The following is a 19,720-nucleotide window of genomic DNA, read 5'->3' as shown; positions in this document are numbered from 1 at the left end:
AATTTTAATTCTGATGCCTTAGAATTAGAAATATTTTTCCTAGCCCTGCCAGTGTAAACCAGTGTGATAGGGGATACATTTTTCTTTGTCACTTGGGTGCTTAAAGCTTTTTTTTTTCTCCCTTAATTTGTAGGACCCATCGAAGCTGTACAAGAAGGGCGGAGAAGCTACAGCAACGGTTGACAGTTCCACAGCTGAGGGCAGGCCGAGGGAGAGCAGCCCATTTTTGAAGAAACTTTCGCCACTGCATTCTGAAGTGACGGATTATGCAAAGTCTGCACTCTCTGCTCCGGTCGGTAGTCGCGATCCAGACCCAAAGGACAGAACTCAGATTAATGGCGCACCTACAGTGACGGAGAAGTTGGCTCAGCTTATTGCAACTTGCCCTCCATCAAAGTCTTCCAAAACGAAGCAGAAGAAGCCACCCATTGGAATTGCTTCTGGATTTGCTAAAGACTCTGGAAAGAAGCTGACAACAGTTGGGGCTGCAACAGTTGGGGCTGCAACTGCTCCGGCTCCAGCTCCCAAGGACTTTGTAAAGAAACAGCCTGCATGCAGCAGTATCTGTGTTGCTGTGGGTAACAAGGAGTTTGCAAAGAAGTCACCAGGGACTAGTAACAGCACTGGGCTAATCAGCAAAGATGCCGGGGGCAGAAAGCAACCAGTGTCGTGCCCCAGTATGGCTGGGCTAGTTAGTAAGGACTGTGGGAAGAAGCTACCAGTTCTTGGCTCTCCAATGGGATTGGTCAGCAAGGAAAGTGTGAGAAAGCCGCTATTGACTGGCATGCCGGTTGGGCTGGTCAGCAAGGAGCCTGGGAAAAGACTACTGGGGACCAGCAGTTCAATGGGATTTCTTAACAGGGATTCTGGGAAAAAGCTAGGCACTGTCTGTCCTCCTGGACTGGTTAATAAAGAGCCTGGTAAAAAGCTTCCAGTTCCTGCAAGTCCAATTAGATTGTTTAATAAAGATGCTGGGAAGAAACATCTGGGGTCAGATGGCCCAATCGGATTGGTTAATAAGGACTCTGGAAAGAAACTGCCAGGGTTTGGGACTTCAAGTGGATTGGTCAACAAAGACTCTGGAAAGAAGCTTCTGGGTGCAAGTGGCCCAATAGGGTTGATTGCTAAAGACTCTGGAAAGAAGCCCCTGGGGGCTGGCGTTCCGGCTACGTTGACTGCTAAGGACTCTGGGAAGAAATTGGCAGGGACCAGCAGTCTGTGTGGGTTGGCTAACAAAGACTCTGGGACTCTGAAAGCTGACATTGCTACCCCTTCCTCAGAGCCCTTCAAGCGGTGTTGTGGTGCAAACATCCCGCGTCTCGAAGGTCCTGCACCTCCAAGTGTCTTGAAGGACCACATTAGCAGTAAGCTTTTTGAAAAGCATGTTGCAAGGCAGAGCAAAGAGAGCATCCCAGAAAAGTTGCCAGTTCAAAAAGAAGTCTCGGGGGGAGGCAAAGAAGGAGGCTGCATTCAGCAGGATAACTCTTCTGCCAGCGAAAGGAGCACTTCTGAAACATCTCAGCACGATAAACAACCGCCAGTGTATTGCACTTCTCCTGACTTCAGGACAGCAGGAGGCGCTTCTGATATATCTACAGCCAAATCTCCGTTCAGTGCTGTAGGAGAGGGAGGGCTCCCATCTCCTTCCCCAGCCGCTTCTGTCACTACTTTAACCCGTAGCCCCACAGCAACCTTGGCTCAGTTAGCTTCCAACCCGTTGCATTTAAATAACACGCCCGAGCTCTTAGAAGGAATTTCCGAGCAGATTAGCAAGACCCCGTTTGCTTCTGACGGCGTGCGATCAAGTATGAACAGGCAGTCCAATCCTGGCTCGCATGCTTCCAGCAAAGGGCTGGGTAGGGAACTAAGCAGTTCTAAATCTGCGCACACGGATGACCCCAAACCGAGTCCCACCTTAGTCAAGAAGCCTACCTTGGTGACTGAATCAAACCTGCGTGCCGCTATTGCCCCTTCAGTGGTTAGCTTCTCCAGCTTATTTAACAACAAGCCCTTTCTAAAGATTGGTGCCATGACGGCATCCGGGAAACCATGCCCAGGAGTGGAAACCCTGAGCAACAGCAGTGGCGGCCCCCAAACAAAGCCCTTAAAGAAAAGGAAAGGAAGGAAGCCACGCTGGACCAAGGTGGTCTCCAGAAGCAGCTGCCGGCCTCCTAAAGGTCTAGAATTAGGAAGGCCTGAGCTTTTCAAAAACATCTCTTGCAGTGCACTGTCAAACAGTAACTTAGACCAGGCCAAGCTCTTTAAAAGCTCAGGCCCGCCTCCCTTTGCGGAGCATGACTTCGTCAAACGCCATTTGCCGAAGCTGAGCAAGTCCGGTAGCATGCAGTCTCTCTCTCTGCTAAGCAGTGTTGAGAAGGAGCCCAACAAATTTTACAGTGCCCACATGCAGGCTTCCGTTGGCTGCATTTCAGATGAGTTGTTGCCTGAAATGTACAAGTCCAAGAGGGGGAGGTCAAAATCCAAAGAGATGCCCCACCTGGAAGGCCCTCCGAAGCGGACCCTGAAGATCCCCGCCTCCAAGGTCTTTTCGGTGCAGTCAAAGGAGGAGCAAGAGCCGCCGGTGTTGCACCCAGAGGTCGAAATCCCCTCTCTTCGGCAGAGCCTCGCAGAGCAAGCTTTCCCAAAGAAGAGAGGTCGGCCAAAAAGACAGATCAGATCAGGGATCAAGATGACGCCTCCTGTCCTCTCTGTGGCGCCTTTCGTCACTGCAGACAGTTCAGACAAGCTCGAGTCCGAAAGTGACCAGCAGCAGAGCGGGGATTTCTTCGAAAGGTCAAACCAGCTGGGAGACCCGGAGGAGCTTGGGAAAACAAGTGCCTGCAGCGTGACCGACCTTGAGGCAGAACCAGACCGAAAGGAGACCAAGCGCAACAACGGGCAGTTCATGAAAACCATCATCAGAAAAATCAACAAGATGAAGACGTTGAAGCGGAAGAAGCTCTTGAATCAAATCCTCTCGTCGACCGTGGCGGAACCAAATAAAGGGAAAGTGCAATCAAAGTTCCACACGACGGTGTCGACCTTCGCCGCCACCTTTGGTTCCAGACTAGGCCAGCAGATTAACGTCAGCAAGAAAGGAACGATCTACATAGGAAAGAGGCGAGGCAGAAAGCCCAAAGCGGTCCTGAATGGCATCTTGGCTGCCAGTTCTGCCAGCTTGGCTGTTCTTGAGAAGTCTGCCCAGCAGGCCACGGGGACGGCGCTCGGACAAGCGGTGCCCCCTTTGCTGCCTTCGTCCGCTAATAACCCCGAAGTTCTTCCCTCACCTGTTTGTTCGCAGTCTTCTGGCGTGAGCGGGGGGCAAAGCCCCGTCAGCAGTGACATAGGCTTTGTGGAACCTAATTCAGTGCCGTACCTCCACCTCCACTCCAGGCACGGGAGCGTGGTTCAGACCCTGGCTATGAGAAAGGCTTCCAGAGCCAGGAGGAGACTCTCCCCGCCGACGCTTCTCCCAAACTCCCCGTCCCATATGAGTGAGCTCAGCTCATTGAAGGAAGCCACGCCTTCGCCCATCAGCGAGTCCCACAGCGACGAAACGATCCCCAGCGACAGCGGGATCGGGACGGACAATAACAGTACTTCCGACAGGGCGGAGAAGTTCTGCGGCCCGAAGAAGCGCCGGCACTCCTTCGACCACGTCTCCCTCGTGCCCCCCGAGACCTCGACCGTCCTGAGCAGCCTCAAGGAGAAGCACAAGCACAAGTGTAAGCGCCGGAACCACGATTACCTGGCCTACGACAAAATGAAGCGGCAGAAGCGGAAGAGGAAGAAGAAGTATCCCCAGCTGCGTGGCAGGCAGGACCCCGATTTCCTGGCGGAGCTGGAGGAGCTGATCACGCGCCTGAGCGAGGTCCGGATCACTCACCGCAGCCACCATTTCATCCCCCGGGACTTGCTGCCCACCATTTTCCGCATCAATTTCAACAGCTTCTACACCCACCCCACTTTCCCTTTGGACCCTTTGCACTACATCCGAAAGCCGGACTTGAAGAAGAAGAGAGGCCGGCCCCCAAAGATGCGGGAGGCCATGGCGGAAATGCCCTTCGTGCATAGCCTCAGTTTCCCCCTTTCCGGTACGGGGTTCTACCCCTCCTACAGCATGCCTTATTCTCCTTCTCCCCTGGCAGCCGCTCCCATCGGCTTGGGCTATTACGGGCGGTACCCGCCGACCCTTTACCCCCCTCCGCCGTCCCCTCCGTTTACTGCCCCGCTGCCCCCTCCGTCTTACATGCATACCGGCCACTTGCTCCTTAACCCCGCCAAGTACCACAAGAAGAAGCACAAGCTGCTGCGCCAGGAGGCCTTCCTCACGGCCAGCCGGGCGCCCCTCCTCTCCATGAGCACCTACCACCCCAGCGTCCCACCCGAGGTGGCCTACGGCTGGATGCTGGAACACAAGCACCGGCACCGCCACAAGCACCGTGAGCATCGCTCCTCGGAGCAGCCGCAGGTTTCCATCGACACCTTGGCCCCCAGCGGCCCCTCCCGCACCGTCCTGGAGTCCTTGAAGCGCTACCGGTTCGGGAAGGAGGCAGTCGGCGAGAGGTACAAACATAAGGAGAAGCACCGGTGCCACATGGCTTGCCCACACCTGTCCCCTGCAAAAGGCCTGCTAGGCAGGGAGGAGCAGTGGGCCCGGAGGGAGCCGGCGGAGCCCAACTCCCTCGCCCTGGGATTGCAGACGCCGCTGCAAATAGACTGTTCAGAGGCTCCGCCCAGCTTGCCCATGGGGAGGTTCACTCCAAGCTCTGAGCCGGCCAGCAGCGACGAACACACAAACCTTTTTACCAGTGCAATAGGCAGCTGCCGGGTCGCTGGCTCTGCCAGTACCAGTGGCCGTAAAAAACTGTCTGATGGCTCGGGACTTTTCGGGCCCCAGGAAGCGTCACTAGGTCGACCCCTCCGAAAGGAGACCTTGCCCCCTATAGAGAAGACCGTGTCAACCCTGTCAGGTAAGAAAGAGACCTCTACAGTCGCGCGTGTCTTTAAGTGTTTAAAACAGGCTTCCTGTATGTACAACGTTAGCAGCATGTGGGAAAGAGCACCCCAAGGCCAGATTGGGGGTCATGAACAGCCTTATCCAAACCTAGACCTGGAGAAAGTGCTCCCTTAGATCAGTGGCTGGAGCGTGAGCCGGGATAGTTTATTTTACGAATGATATTTGGTAGCTGACTTGTAGCCTAGAGTCTCTCGGTGACGTACAATTGAACGATTAGTTAAAATGTAAAAATGCAGCAACGCAAAAGCCAGATCAAAGAAAAGGCACGTACCAGTTACAGTCTGACGCACATCTGGCAGAAAGCACTGCTTGGTTGACCAGACGAGGGGAGAAGGCCAGGTTGTGAGCAGTACAGCCGATCCAGAGCCATGGCTATGAGAACTGGAACTCCTTCATACTGTGGAATTCACTTCCACAAGATGTAGCGATGGCCACCGGTTTGGATGGCTTTAAAAGGGCGTTGGATAAATTCCTGGAGGAGGAGAATATTGATGGCTACTAGTCCTGATGGTTATGTGCTACCTTCAGTATCAGAGGCAGTAAGCCTGTGTGTTCCAGTTGCTGGGGAACATGGGAGGGTGCTGTTGCACCCGTGTCCTGCTTGTGGGTTCCTGGTCGACAGCTTTTTCTTTTCTTCTTTGAGTTGGAAGAGGCCTACAAGGCCATCGAGTCCAACCCCCTGCTCAATGCAGGAATCCACCCTAAAGCATCCCTGACAGATGGTTGTCCAGCTTCCTCTTGAATGCCTCTAGTGTGGGAGAGCCCACCACCTCCCTAGGTAACTGATTCCATTGTTGTACTGCTCTAACAGTCAGGAAGTGACTGTTCACTGCGTGAACAGAGTGCTGGACTAGATGGACCCTTGGTCTGATACAGTAAGGGCTCTTCTGCTGTTCTTAAGTCAGACCGTTGGGGTGTCCAGACCAGCCTTCCCCAACCTGGTGCCCTCCAGTTTTGGACTTCGACTCTCATCGGCACCACACAGCATGAGCTTGGTAGTCCAAAACACCTCAAGTGTGTGGTGAAGAGTGCCTTGTGCGTTTGCTGGTCTAGTCCATTACAGTCTACTCTGAATTTTAGTGGCTCTCCAAGGGCTCCAGGAAAGATCTTTCCGATCACCTCCCTGATCCTTTTAACTGGAGGTGCCAGGAGTTGAACCCAGGACCCTCATTCATTCAACGCTGATTCTTCACTGCTCTATTGTAGTCCCTCCCTCTTGGTCCATTTGTGTAAGGGCCAATGTTAAGACACCCTTCTTACCTGTTATGTCTGACGGGAGAAACATGAGCACACACATTCCTCAGGCGCTCGCTGGCACTGTTTTTTGGTGAAAGATAGGAAATCCTGAAGCTGCAGGGCTGTGATAGGAAGACCTGGCGCACTCTGGTCTGTGAAAATCCTAGATGTTTGATGGTCAAGGCAGGCACCTAAAACATTTGATGTTGGGCTCCTGGTAACTGGACATACTTACCCTGTCGACAGTTAGTCATTACTCCTCAGGATATCTCTCTATTTTTGGTCAACATTCTGGTTTGGCACACTGAGTGCTCGATCATTGTAACAAAACAATTCAGGGGGCCTAGCTACTAAGTAGACACGCCAAAGGCACGGATCTGCCTCTTCAGGTGGCTTCTTGACCCGTGTTGATAGTACTTCTATAGCAAGGAGGATTCCTGTGGCATCTTAAAGGCTACCGGATTTATTGAGGCGTAAGTTTTCATGGCTGTAGTCCACGAATGTTTATGCTGTAATAAATCTTTGTGTCTTTACGATGACACAAGACTCCTTTTTGTTCTTGCTCTAGCGGGCTAATCCTGCTATCCCTCTGGAATTTGCCCGTCTTGCTACAGTTATTATGAAGTTTTTTTTAAAGAAAGTAACCATAACAAATGTTCTTTACACCTAATCTTCACTATATCCAAGATCAGGCCTTTAAACCTTATTAGGAAGTCCAGGAGCCCGGCCATAACCTAAAATGGTGTCCTTAGCCATTCAACCCAGTATCCTATATTGGGCCTCCCACCCATATCCAGTTCCAAAAGGACCTAACTGGTTGTTTTTTAAAAAATTGAGTTCATTTGGTTTGGTTTGCTGGTTGAATCATTTTTATGTCTCTTAGTTTGTAATTTTATTGTATTTTATTTGTCCTTTTTTACTATGTATAGCTCTCTGGGATACCTTGTGGATGACGGCCAGTTTATCAATTTAAAGAATAAATAAATAAACAAAGGCCCAAGCTTCGCTTCCCTCCGCAAGACCAATGATTTAAGTTTGAAAAGCAGAAGGAGAAAACAGGTTGTCTTGGTTAGTGTAGTTCTGGGAATTTCCTGAGGAATTCCATTGCCGTGAGTGAGCGGACTTAGATTTGATGAGAAACAGCCTTAATTAGAAGGAAAACAGAGACGTTTTAGGCCGGAGCCCACCGAGTGCCATCTCTGAATCATTGCGTTTCTGCTAGTGCATTTAATTGGTGAGTCAGATGAAAATGTATTGCTTTCAGTAAGTGCGTTTTCCCACAATTGGAACCAGCTGTTCTCTTTGTGGAAGCGGCTTTCAGCTCCTCAGCCCTTGGCTCGTTCACCTTCCTTTGCCACATCTCAAGCAGGGGCCTGAAGAGCTGCATTTAAGTAGCACCAAGATCAACGCCTCTGGAATCTTCCTTGTTAGGCCCATTTCACACGTTAAGCAGAGGCCGCTGCAAGTCGGCCACCAAGCCTGTGCTCAGCTCCCTGATGAGGCTTCCTGCATAATGTGTGAAGGGACCCATAATTTCCCATTTGATGCTCTTGACATCAGCCTCATCCTTATTGTCATTTACATTTTTTGTAGCTAGAATTGATGCCAAATAAGTAAATAAATAAAATAATGTAGAAAAAGAACCACTTTTGAGTTCACAAACATGGATTGCTCTAGCCTAAAGCGTCAATGCACAGATTCCTCTGCAGTGAAATTCATGTTGGACCGTAATATGTGTGTGCTTTTGCTGAATTGTGCAGGCAGCACGTTGACTTTCACAACCATGAAAAAGCCCTGGCTTTGAGCTGGCCAAACCACGTTTGTTCACGTGGAAAGCAGTGGCCGGGCAGTGGCCATGAGCAGGGTGGTTGTGTGTCCAAGTCCCAGCATTCAATCCCTATCTAGTGCGCTGTAGTTCCCACTTTCTTGAAGTTTCAGGACAGTGGCCGTTTCCTGGTCAGGAGAAGAGTACAGGAGACTATGTTCCAAAGATGCTGCATGGTTTTTTGGACCAGCTCGGCTGCATGACACTGGAGCAGAATGGGAAGGAAAGCTGAGAAGGTGAACTGCCTTAAACCAGATGTGGCAGGTGTGCGTTCAGTGGAGGGGATAGACAGGACAGAAGTGTAGAAAGGGAGCGAGAGGGAGAGGAAGCGGCAGCCACAGGGAGTTCCTGCTGACATGTGTTTGGAAATTCTGCCTCTCACTGGTGGTCTCTTCGCTGGAACCATTTCCTCCTTTTCAGCAGCTGTGCCAAGGTCCAAATCGAGCCAGTCTGCTCCACTTTGTGATCTTTGCCATTGGTGGTGGTGGCGATTAATAATAATAATTAGTCATCGGTCTACATAGACTTTGGAGAATTAGCACAAGGAGCAAAGTGGGGGGGGGAGGCAGGTCTTTGCCTCAAGGGGGTTACAGTCTTAGTTTTGGCAGTGGGGGACTAAAAGGGGAGGGGAAAGAAAGGGAGAGGGAGGGCAAGAGAACTAAATGTGAGCGGGTGTTGAGGTTTCCTTTCAGCTGGGCACAAAGCCAAAAGGGTTCAGCCAGTGGTTGTGGAAGGAGGGGTGTACATGCGAAGGGGCTATAGCTCAGCAGCAGTGTTCTTCTTTGCCTGCAGAGGGTCCCAGGTTCGATTCCTGGCACCTCCAGTTAAAAAAGGACCAGGGAGCAGGTGGTGGTAAGGCCTTTCTCTGAGACCATCCAGAGGCCTTGGAAAGCCACTGCCAGACAGAATATATAACACTATGCAAGAGGGGGAAATAGGTCAACCTGGTATGGGCGGCTTCCTATTTCCCAAAATTCCCAGCAGATGACCCTCATTGATCTGCCTTGGATTTGGGGGTGGGGTGATGGCTTCCTCATTGTGCCGTCATCCCAAAGATACCCGGGAAGGCGGGGAGCTCAGAGCTGCTTCTCTGTGGTTGGGCTCAGGCTGTGTGTGGCGTGCGTTCCTTGGGGAGATCCTTCTCTGACGCCAGGTCAACTTTTCATCTCTGATGGTTGCTATGCTACGCCGACGTTGCAGTCTGCATTTTGTGGTGGTTGGGATGCTTACTGAAGTCAATGTTTACATGTTGCTTTTTTTAGCTAGATGGTTAGCCATTTTTCAAGATAATGTAGAGGAAAGCAGGATAAGATGAATTGAAATAAATCAGTGACGATGTGCGACTCACAAGCTGAGCGAAACGCTTAAGACCTTTTGAATATCGTATGCTAAGTTATAACATTGCATGCCCTCGGTCGAGGGCCTTGACAGCGCAAGGAGGAACCCTTTCAAGAAGGCAGGTTCTTTCCACACTTCCATGGTGGACTGCTAGTCATGGAGACCGTGGTACAAGTACAAGCTGTGGTAGTGGGATGGCTACAGGCTCCCTCTAGTATCAGAGGCCGTCTGCTAGGGAACAAGGGTGGGAGGGTGCTGTTGCACTCATGTTCTCCTTGTGGGTTTCCCATTGGGGCATCTGGTTGGCCGCTGTGTAAACAGTATGCTGGACTAGATGAACCCTTGCTCTGATTCAGCAGGGCTCTTCCTGTATTCTTAAGTCCTGCATAGAGGCACCGCATCAGCACACAGCATCCTTGGGCAGCTGCCAAGGCCCCAGCATCCTGGCAAGGCCTGCTTCTATTCTGATAGGTTGCCCCCTGCACCTCAGGTGGGTGTGGAAGCCACTTGCCGTTTGAGCTTCCCACAATGGCCCAGAGCAAGGCTACCAAGCTAGCAGACGTCACTGCGGCCTGGATGTTTCCTTGAATGGCTGTCCCAGCAGTCTTGAGACCAAAGTGAGGGTGGTGCAGAAACTGGAAGTTCAGCATGATGGAAGATCGTGAAGGCAACCCCAGAGCTGAGGAAGATCCATTTAGGACCGTGCACAGGAGCTGTTATAAGGCTGAGAGAGAGACATCAGTAAAGGTCAAGCAGAGACAGAAGAGTTATGGCAATATAGCCAGGCCCTCTCCTTCCTGATCATGGTCTGCAAGATGCGCCTGGTGCAATTCCTTCTGAGTAGGCCTATAGAGTCAGAAGGGGCCTAGAAGGCCATCAAGTCCAACCCCCTGCTCACTGCCTCTTGCCCTGTAGTCGCCTTGAAGCCGGGCACGCACTCCTCGTCTTAGCTCCTGATGGCTAGAGAATGAAAGGGGAGACTCTGAATCTGGTGTGTGATGGGAGCTTATCCTGGACGCCAGGAAAGATATCTAAGTGACCAGGCAAATCAGGCTGCTTGACAGGTCAGGTTGGCTCCAGACAGGTTTGTTGCTTCTAAGTAAGCCTGTCATGTGACCTGTTTATGTAGGAAGGGGCCACCAGAGGATACTGTGCCCGGCCCGGCCCCCCTTATCAAATCTGTAGCTGGACTCTTCGAGATCCAGACGATGAAAATGACTCTTCTCCACCCCATAGGACTCCTTTTCTTTTGCTGCATAGGGTGTTTCTAGAGATGAGCTTTCTTTAGGCTGTAAAACGTGGTCCTTTTGAAACGTGTCCTTTGCTGACATTGGTATGCACAGCGTAAAAACCTACATTTCTTTCTGAGTTATTTTTCCTCTTTCACCAGGGACACTTCCAGCACAGGACAAGCTCTTGCAGAGGTCAACAGAGGGCACGAGCTGCAGCCCTTCCAGGAAGAGGTCTTCATCTGAGAGCACATCTTCTACAGGCAAGTAATGTTTCTTCTTCTAAAAGCTGGGCTGTGGGATGCCTTTCTATTCGTAGGTCATCCAGGAGAGCTGACTGTAGATCCCAGTGTAGGTCAGTCCTTGGGCAGAACCTGGCTGACAGGAAGCTAGCGGCTGGCCCTGGGTCTACATTCGACACACCAAAGAGGGCAGCAGCTCAGAACAGGGCAAGGTTGAAATCCAGCAGCTGCAAAGGAATTGGATTTGGCAATAGCAATGATATTAAGCCTAAAACCTTTTGAGAGGGTCTGTGTCTACAGCAGTAAGAGTAACAGTCAGTTGTGGAGTTTGCTGCTGCGTAATGGCATTTTCTATGCCTGTGGTCACTTTGTGGCTTTTGTGTGTTGAAATGTGTGTTGCTGGTTTTTATTGATCTGTAACTTGTCAGATGCTTTGGGTTTGTCTTGAGACAAGGAAAAGCAGGATAGAACCTCTTGTATAAGTAGTAAGGTATTACCCTCTTTGGAGCAGTACAGGAAACTACAGTAGTTTCAGCCCCATGAATGAAGAGTGATTCGAAATGCATTGGTATTGATACAGTTGTTATCAATAAATTTGACTCCTGCACCCATTGGATTACCGTTGTTTTCCTGTCTTCCAGCTTACTTTAAGACAGGGTGGAGAAACCTTTTTCATCTCAAGGGCTGGCTGTGGATCCCAGCTATATTCCCTCTGTGGGCAGGGCCAAAGGCAGAGGAGGAGTTGTTGTTGTTATTATTATTATTATTTCTATACCGCCTCATAGCCGAAGCTCTCTGGGTGGTTTACAAAGTTGGCAGGGCCAAATATGATGGTTATCATTGGAAGCCTACTCCGTAGTAAGCAGGACAAGGCATCTGCAGGACTGCTCAGAAGTAAGCGGGCCTAAATCACTCAACAGCACTTTCAAATAGCATCCCAAATACCAAGCCTCGGCATGTCTACTTAGAATAAACAGGCTTCCTACATGCAAAATGCACGCCTCACAATCTTTGCAGCAGCTTGGTTATTTGCAGGGTACTTCTAGGTTAATTACCTTTAAATACTCTCTTAGCTCTGCGAAAGCAAAAGAAGCTTGCTTGCGGGATGGGGAACCCCTGGGGGCTTCTTCTGGAGGGTCCCCATTCTTGCTTTAAAGAGGGGACAGATGTATCCCTTTTGAGCTGTCTTCATGCCAGCCATGTTGGATACAAGGAGAAGAGGAAGTAGGTGCAATCATTTGTGTAGTTGCTGGGCAGCCACATGTGCATCCTCTGTTTCTTCCAGGTCAACAGGCCAATCATGTTGACCAACTAGGGGTTGGTAAGAGTGCCCTGTTAGTCTTAGATGCATGGGCAGACCCCAAAGCACAGGATATACATTGAAAATAATGTAATCCGACAGCAAAGCCAGGCATCGGATCCTTTGTGAATTAAATGACACTTGTAGCATGTGCCAATCCTGTCTTCTTCTCCAACTCCACCCAAGATTGGTGCTCCATCCCCACCCTTGTTCAGGTTAAAATGAAGCAATGAAAGGAGGCGCATAGACACCTCCTAATGCAACCTTCTAAATGTACCATCATGTTGCCGACGCAGTTGGTCTACAGCTGACTGCTGGTACAGAGCGAGGCTGAGCCGCAGCTGGAAAAGCAGCAGCAGGTGGTATTTTAGCAGTTGACGCCATGCAAGACAGATGAGAATAGTAAGGCTGGGTTGAGACGGCGGCGGAATTGGATTGTTGTAGAAAATTGGTGCGAACGGGGAAGGGGTTCAAGATGTGATCACGAAGCTGCCGATGTTGCCTGTCCCTTAGCATGAAATTCTCCCTAGGCACGTTGCGTTACAGAAAACTTCCTTTGTTAATCAAATGCTCTCCAGCCGTGCCTGGCCAGCACTGCAGCTGTCGCTGGGCTCATGCGCTGGGGTTGCCTGATCCTCTTGGATCTTTTCCAGAAACGGGAACGCCGGTTCAAGGACGGACTATCAAGACACTGCATCTTCTTCCCCCCCTCCACTCAACACCCCCCCCCCAGCCTGTATTGTGTAGCTATATTATCATCGGTTAGTGCAGCTGTTTAGGTAGCTCTGTTTCCTCAACAGATGGTGTGCCCGCAAGGAATCCCAGAGAATTCCACCCTCCCCCAAGGAGTAGGATCGGCATATTCAGCCTGCAAAACACACACACACACACACACCCCAGAAAACTTTTTTAGCAGTTTAGGCTGGTGCACCAGCTGTGCTCTCTTCTGAAGAAGACAAACCTGGCCGTTGTCATTCATGCATTAGTGAACTTCCACATGAGACTGTTGTAATGTGCTTTACCTGTGTTTGCCCTTGGAAAGTGTCTGGAAACACGAATTCGTCCAAAACAGTGCTGCCAGAATTTGGAATAGGATTAGAGATGTGGGAGAAAAGAACTGGAGAAATTCCATTTTCCCCCAAGGATCTTTTTAGATTGTTTAACCAGAATTGAACAATTTTGGATTATGTTTTTTCTTTCTTTTAGATCAGCCTTCCTGGGGCGCTCCAGATGTGTTGGACTGCATCTCCCAGAATGCCCCAGCCAGCTGGCTGGGGCATTCTGGGAGTTGTAGTCCAACACATCTGGAGCGCCCCAGGTTGAGGAAGGCTGTTTTAGAATGATGAATAAAAGCAAAAACCATTTTAGGTAACCATGTATTGCTATTATTATTATTATTATTATTATTATTATTATTATTATTTATTTATATAGCACCATCAATGTACATGGTGCTGTACAGAGTAAAACAGTAAATAGCAATTTATAATAGCAATAAATATATTATATATTTATAATATAATAGCAATATTGCTGCCCAGTTTTTACTCCTCCAAGATGATTTCTAAAACTACATGATAGGAAGTTTTTTTGTAAGATTACAAGTTCCCAGTTAGACTTCACTGTTAGGGAATGCTGCTCCAGTTATACAACTAAGCACTAGCACCAAGATGAACCCACTTTTACATAAAAGAAATTCAGTAGCCTGGTTTCTATTGTGTAAGCATGGGATTGACCCCCTGACTAGATACGAGTTTTCAAAAATAAAAAATAAGATGTTTATGAAGAACGTAAGAGCCATGCTGGCTCAGACCCAGGTTCCATCTAATCCAGTATTCTGTTAACAAAGTGGCTAACCAGCTTTCAACCAGGAGCCCACAAGCAGGACACAGTGCAACAGCACCACTTTCACCCATGTTCCCCAGCAGCTGCTGTATATAGGCTTACTGCCTCTGCCAGTGGAGGCAGCGCATAGCTCTCAGGACTAGTAGCCATTGATAGTATTATTAATAAAAGAGATTAAAATGTCACTTTTCAAATGATTGAGATTGTTTAAAACTTCTTAAGTCTGTGTGGTTGCCATTCCTAATACGTAAGACAGTCTTCCCTAGCGAAATAAGCTCTCAATAGCTTTCCCTTCAGACCAGATTTCCCCTAAATTCCATCCAACCATTTTTTCACAAACAGGAACCGATGCTGTACTGCCGGGTGGGCAGAATGTACATCTCCAGCATCTTTGACTCTCAGCGTCCTGACCATTAGCATGATGCTAGGGGCTTCTGGGAGTTGAAGTCCAAAACTTCTGGAAATCTACCTTCTGCCCACCCTGCTGTATACTAGTCTTCCTCTGCCTCCATCTCTTCCTGCTTCCAGGATGATTCAGCTATTTCGGGGAGTACCTTCTGAAGTTCCTTCTGGTCAGACATAAAACAGAAACCAGAAATGTATTATGTATTGATTTGCTCATTAAATTACCATGTTTAGTATATTAAATTTAAAAGGACAGTTTATTTTGTGACTCTTTCTTATGTTTCTTCTCCCTTCCAGTGGTTGGGATCCCTGTGCGAAGTACGAGGCTAGGGAATGCGATGGAAGATCCTGTGGATAATCTATTGCAGCGCATGGCTCAACATGAAAACCAGGGTGCTCTGGACAAAACCCTCGAGACTGTCATGGCGAACGCCCCTGCTCCCCCTTCGGGCAGCCCCTGTAGAAGCCCCAGCAGGGAGAAGAGCAGTGGGCTCTTGATCCCAGGTGACTCCGGCAGCGCTGGCATCTCGCTCCTTTCAAACCGATTGTCCAGCGGCTACTCTCCACATCACCTCAAGAGGAGCATGGTGGAAGCCATGCAGTGCCAGGCAAGGAAAATGTGCAATTACGACAAACTCTTGGCCACGAAGAAAAACCTGGACCACGTGAACAAAATCCTCAAAGCCAAGAAGCTGCAGAGACAGTCGCGGACGGGCAATAACTTTGTGAAGCGCAGACCGGGCAGGCCCAGGAAGTACCCTTTGCCGTCGGTTGTTTCGGCGCACGCTCTCCAGGTGAGCCGGTTCGTCAGCCAAGACCTCGACGGCGGGGGACAGAGCTGCCTGCTCCACTGCGGCCCGGACACGGTCACGGATGCCATCGAATCGGTGGTTCAGGGAGTGAATGTGAAGGGCTGGAAGAGGAAGAGGTGGCTGGAAGAAGAGCAGGCCAGGAAACGGCACAAGCCTCTACCAGAGGACGAGCGAGAGAGCAGCAAAAGGTAACTGGAATGCGGCCCGTTGGCCGTTGGGCTCCAGCTGCACAGAGAACCGCAGGCTGGTTGGAGGTGGGGGAGAAAGGCAGTTTCTAGCCCTCGTGATCATGAAACCAAATAAATTAAATGAAAACGGCATCATGGTCATAGATGGGCCAGGGGGTGATTATGTTGGATGGGAATGATGGGAGTTGAAGTCCAACACATCTGGGCGGCATCAGGTTGGGCCCGGCCAGGCTAAGGCCTTTCCCATATTTGCTGCAAGAGATCCTTTGAATTAGAGAGGATGGGAATTTGAACCTGAGACCTCCAGTGAGCAAGGCATGAACGAAGGCGGGCTTTTCCCCAAACTGGTGCCTCCAGGTGCGTTGGACTACAACCTCCATCATTCGCAGCCAGTGTGGGAATGCTGGGAGGGGTTGTAGTCCAACACATCTGGATGGCGCCAGGCTGGGGAAGCTGAGCTGTGGCTTCTCTTGCTCCAGCTTCTCTTAGCAGCCTCTGTTTTTCTTCCTTGGAGCCTGTTATTTACCCCTAAGTTCTCCCTCTCTCCTTTCCCCTGACGGCTAACTGGTGATTGCCTGACTTTGGCATGTTTTTTCCTCTCCTAAGGCTGAGTTACCCGCAGTAATAGCTTCACCCCCAAAATAGGCCGGTGTTTGTTTGTTACGCTGGCTCTTGTTTTGCTTTTGATCCCAACCACCTCTGGAATGTGGCCCTCTGAGAGCTTCTCTGAAATTGAATCTGGCCCCCCGGCTGAAAGGGGCTCTGTGCCCTTCCCCTCACGGGATGCCTGGTTGGCCGGCGTGCTTATCTTACCCGCTTTTCCCTCCCAGCTTTTCTGAGATCGCAACAGAATCCCCTACTCCTGAGGAGGCAATAGCGAAGCCGCGCGAGTTGGAGACCGTGGAGCAGCCCCTGACTCCTCTTGTGCAGCGGGAGAAGAAAGCGCCACGTCCCCCAAAGAAGAAGTACCAGAAGGCAGGGCTGTACTCCGACGTGTACAAAACCACCGAGTAAGTTGGGTTACTGATATCTATTTATTTATTTGCAACATTTGAATACCGTTCCACATCTAGAGACATTCCGGAGCGGTGACCAGTAAAAAGATCAAGTAGGATAAAAATCAAATAAAACTTCACGTTAAAGTAATTACTCTTTTTAAAACGAAAGAGAATTCTGATTAAAAAACACACACCCTGGCCTTTAATCAAGGAAGGCTGGAATACAGGAGTGGCATGTTGGCGCTTGTCTGGCCTCCAAAGCCAGGAAGTTCCTTAGGAAGGGGGACACCACACTGAAGGCTCTGCTCCAAGTGGACGGCAATCAGGCCATAGGTCCATGTGAAACCACCAGGAGCAGTAAGTCACCCGCCTGCTCGGTCAGTGGGTTACTCCTCTGAATTAGGGCTTAGAAATTTGACACTGAAAATAGGCATCGCGCACCTTCCCAGGTCTCTCTGGTGTGAGAGACGCTTCTAGCAGTTTGGGCCATGTTGCAAAATTGCCGGCCTTGGAGAAGGGCTTGAGAATTTTAAACACTTCTGATTTGTTTATTTTTAGTGGAGGTTTGAAACCATTTTTAGCAATAACAATTACTCGCCAGTTCCTACCCCCACCCCTTTCACATTGAGGAAGCGGTGATTTTAGACGGTTAATGCCAAGAGAAAAGGAGAACCTCTAGATCAGGGGTGCTAGCATCTGGGGGTCACTGGGAGCACATACCTTGTTTGAAGGCAAAAGAATGCTTCTGGGGGGAGGTCTGGTTGTCACGTAAAATCAATGCTTTTTTCGTTGCTGCCACAGCACCAACAATTGCAGGGTGGTGGGCAATCGGGACCAGGGGGAAAGCTCAGGGAACTCACATGTGGTCTGCACACCATGTGTTGCCCATCCCTGCTTTAGATGGTGTATAAAGGCATTTTAAAACCTTCGGGCTTATCCAGATTTGTGCATTAAAAAAAGCACAAATTACAATTCTGTACCACAAAAGCTGGATTCTGTGATCTCTACAAATGCTGCAAATCCTGCATATACGTTTTTGATTGCAGCTTAATTTATGACATAGTAATAATGGCCTACCTTACCTAGTTGTTGGATGAATTGCTGATAGAATGAATGCCTAGGCCATCAGAAATCTCCCATGGCTTGTGCAGTCCTCCTTCCTCAATTCCTTCCCCGTTGGTGTGGAATTTCCCCTTCACCTTTTCATTCATGGTGCAGGGTTACCACTATCATAGGCATTTTTCTGCTATTGAAGGTTAATTTGAACCACAGTTTGCATCCATGGTTAAATGTGAAATGGCACACTTTGATTTCAAGTTGTCCACAGTTGGCAAAAACGCTGGCACAGTCATAAAACCGCAGGGTTGTAACATGCTCTTCTGTGCAGACAGGGAATACTCATTGCATTCATCCTTTCCCTCACATTCAACCTGCAATGAGTGTCCCAGGTTGGTGAAAGACTGACCCAACGCTGCTCCGTGTTCAGTTCTGAAAGTGGAGGTGGGGATTTTCACATGAGGAAGCCCTCAGGGACAAGTCCTGCTCTTCTAACCATGCAATTTCACATGCCCGTCTTCCTGGCTTTTATGTGTTGGTTTTCCTGAGGCTGCTGCGTTGTGGAGAATCCGTCTGGACATTTCTAAAGCTAGCAGGCATTTGGGACTCCCTGAGACAGAACAGGAAGGGCACTTCAGGTAGAAGTGCATTCTACTCTCAATCTAATTCAACTGGCTTTCCAAGCTGGACATAGCAGTAGGACCTTACTGAGTGGCTGATTTTGCCAGTGGTTCTTGTTCGACAGTGTGGTGGCTTGAAGCCCCAATTCCTATCACTGGCGGCTCACATTGCCGCTTGACCAATGTAGATGACCGTCTTTGAGAAGTTAGGGAAAGCACTAAATTATCGCATTTGACAGTACAAGTTGCTGCCGTCTCCGTACTTCGGTTCACACAAACCATGCTGGTGAGGGTTTTTTCAGACCTGCATTAGTCCACAGGAGACAGCTAGCACACACATGCCCTTGCCCTGGGATGCAATCTGATGCAACTTGCTGTCTCCTCTCTGGAGCCCACACGCAAAATTCCTGAACGGCATCCAAGTTAAAGAATACTTTGCTCACAAGACGTATGACTCATCAGCGTTTCCTATTTGTTTTTTCCTTAAAGGAGAGATCTGGCTCTCCCTCCTCTAAGCCTGAGGAGCGAGTTTACGCTCGTGAATATCAGTTCAGCAGCTCTTCTCGTATAAATAACTTTCTCCCAAGTGAGGAAGATGCTTACCATTTGGCCTCTCATTGCTCTTTGGCAACAACGAGACTTTCAGGGAGGAAGGTATTTTGTGTGTTGGAACGTGAAGCGAACCAGAGCAGAGATGGATGGTTTCTGTCTCCAAAGCAAGAACCCAAAGTGGTGTCAGATGAACTCCAAAATGCACTGTATTCATGAATGCGGTGCAGATTGGAAATATATTCTTCCTTAAGGCTGTAATCTCAAACAAACAAACATCAAGCAATTATCCCAAAATTGCTTCTCTTAAAATAATACCTAAATAACACAGAGGCACATGTACTCATAGACATTAAAAATAAATTTTGGATACATAAAGAGTCTTTAATACCTTCTGTTTTCGAAAGGCAACTGTTTCCTTCTTCAGCATTTCACAAACAGCTGAATGGAATATTTCCAGGTTGTGATGCTTGAAGTACAAACCTCAGTATTTACAAGTCTCACTGATAAAGAAAAATCATAGCTAGTCTCACAAAGCTAGGTTTACAGCTCTTGATGAAGAATAATCGCTAGAAAGTTGTTCCCTACTCATATGAAGACCCTAGCCACATTTTTCCTTAACATTGAGACATTGAAGGTATCACTGGCAGCATCTCCACACAGGTCTAGGAAAGATTCCTGTCTGAAACTCTGGAGAATCGCTACCAGTCAGTTTAGACTAGAAGCGGACAGAAGTTAGATCGAAAACTCCTGGTAGATCTTTGGGTTTATTTGCAGTGGGTCTGCAAGGGTTTGCTGCTCCCAATGGTTTAGATAACAAAACCTTCCCCCTCTCAAATGAGACTGCTGAAAACAAGAAACCTTGGGGGGGGCGCAAATAGGAGTACATTTTTATACGGAAGGATTTGTTTGTGAGCTCTGATTCTGGTTCTGAAAACAAATTCGTGGGCTGAGCATGTGCACAGACACACCTTGTTCTACAGTCCTAGGTCCACCTTTTTGAGCCGCTACTTCGGGGCTGTTCACACAACAACTGTGGATTGTTGTTGAACCGTGG

At 49.2% G+C, this 19,720-nt stretch overlaps 1 protein-coding gene across 2 annotated transcripts in view; it reads left to right on the top strand.

The window, feature by feature from the left end:
- The window catches only part of ASH1L (ASH1 like histone lysine methyltransferase), a 63,185-nt gene that overhangs the window by 18,582 nt on the left and 24,883 nt on the right, over positions 1-19,720 (top strand). For both annotated transcript variants that reach the window (XM_063146133.1, XM_063146131.1), the window contains exons 3-6: positions 134-4,973; positions 10,810-10,911; positions 14,738-15,440; positions 16,271-16,450. In XM_063146133.1, the coding sequence (XP_063002203.1) occupies positions 134-4,973; positions 10,810-10,911; positions 14,738-15,440; positions 16,271-16,450 (5,825 nt within the window). The remainder of the gene's footprint in view (positions 1-133; positions 4,974-10,809; positions 10,912-14,737; positions 15,441-16,270; positions 16,451-19,720) is intronic.

This window comes from Elgaria multicarinata, chromosome 21, assembly GCF_023053635.1.
Source record: "Elgaria multicarinata webbii isolate HBS135686 ecotype San Diego chromosome 21, rElgMul1.1.pri, whole genome shotgun sequence".
Classification (NCBI taxonomy): domain Eukaryota; kingdom Metazoa; phylum Chordata; class Lepidosauria; order Squamata; family Anguidae; genus Elgaria; species Elgaria multicarinata.
This window is presented reverse-complemented; position numbering and strand designations above follow the sequence as displayed.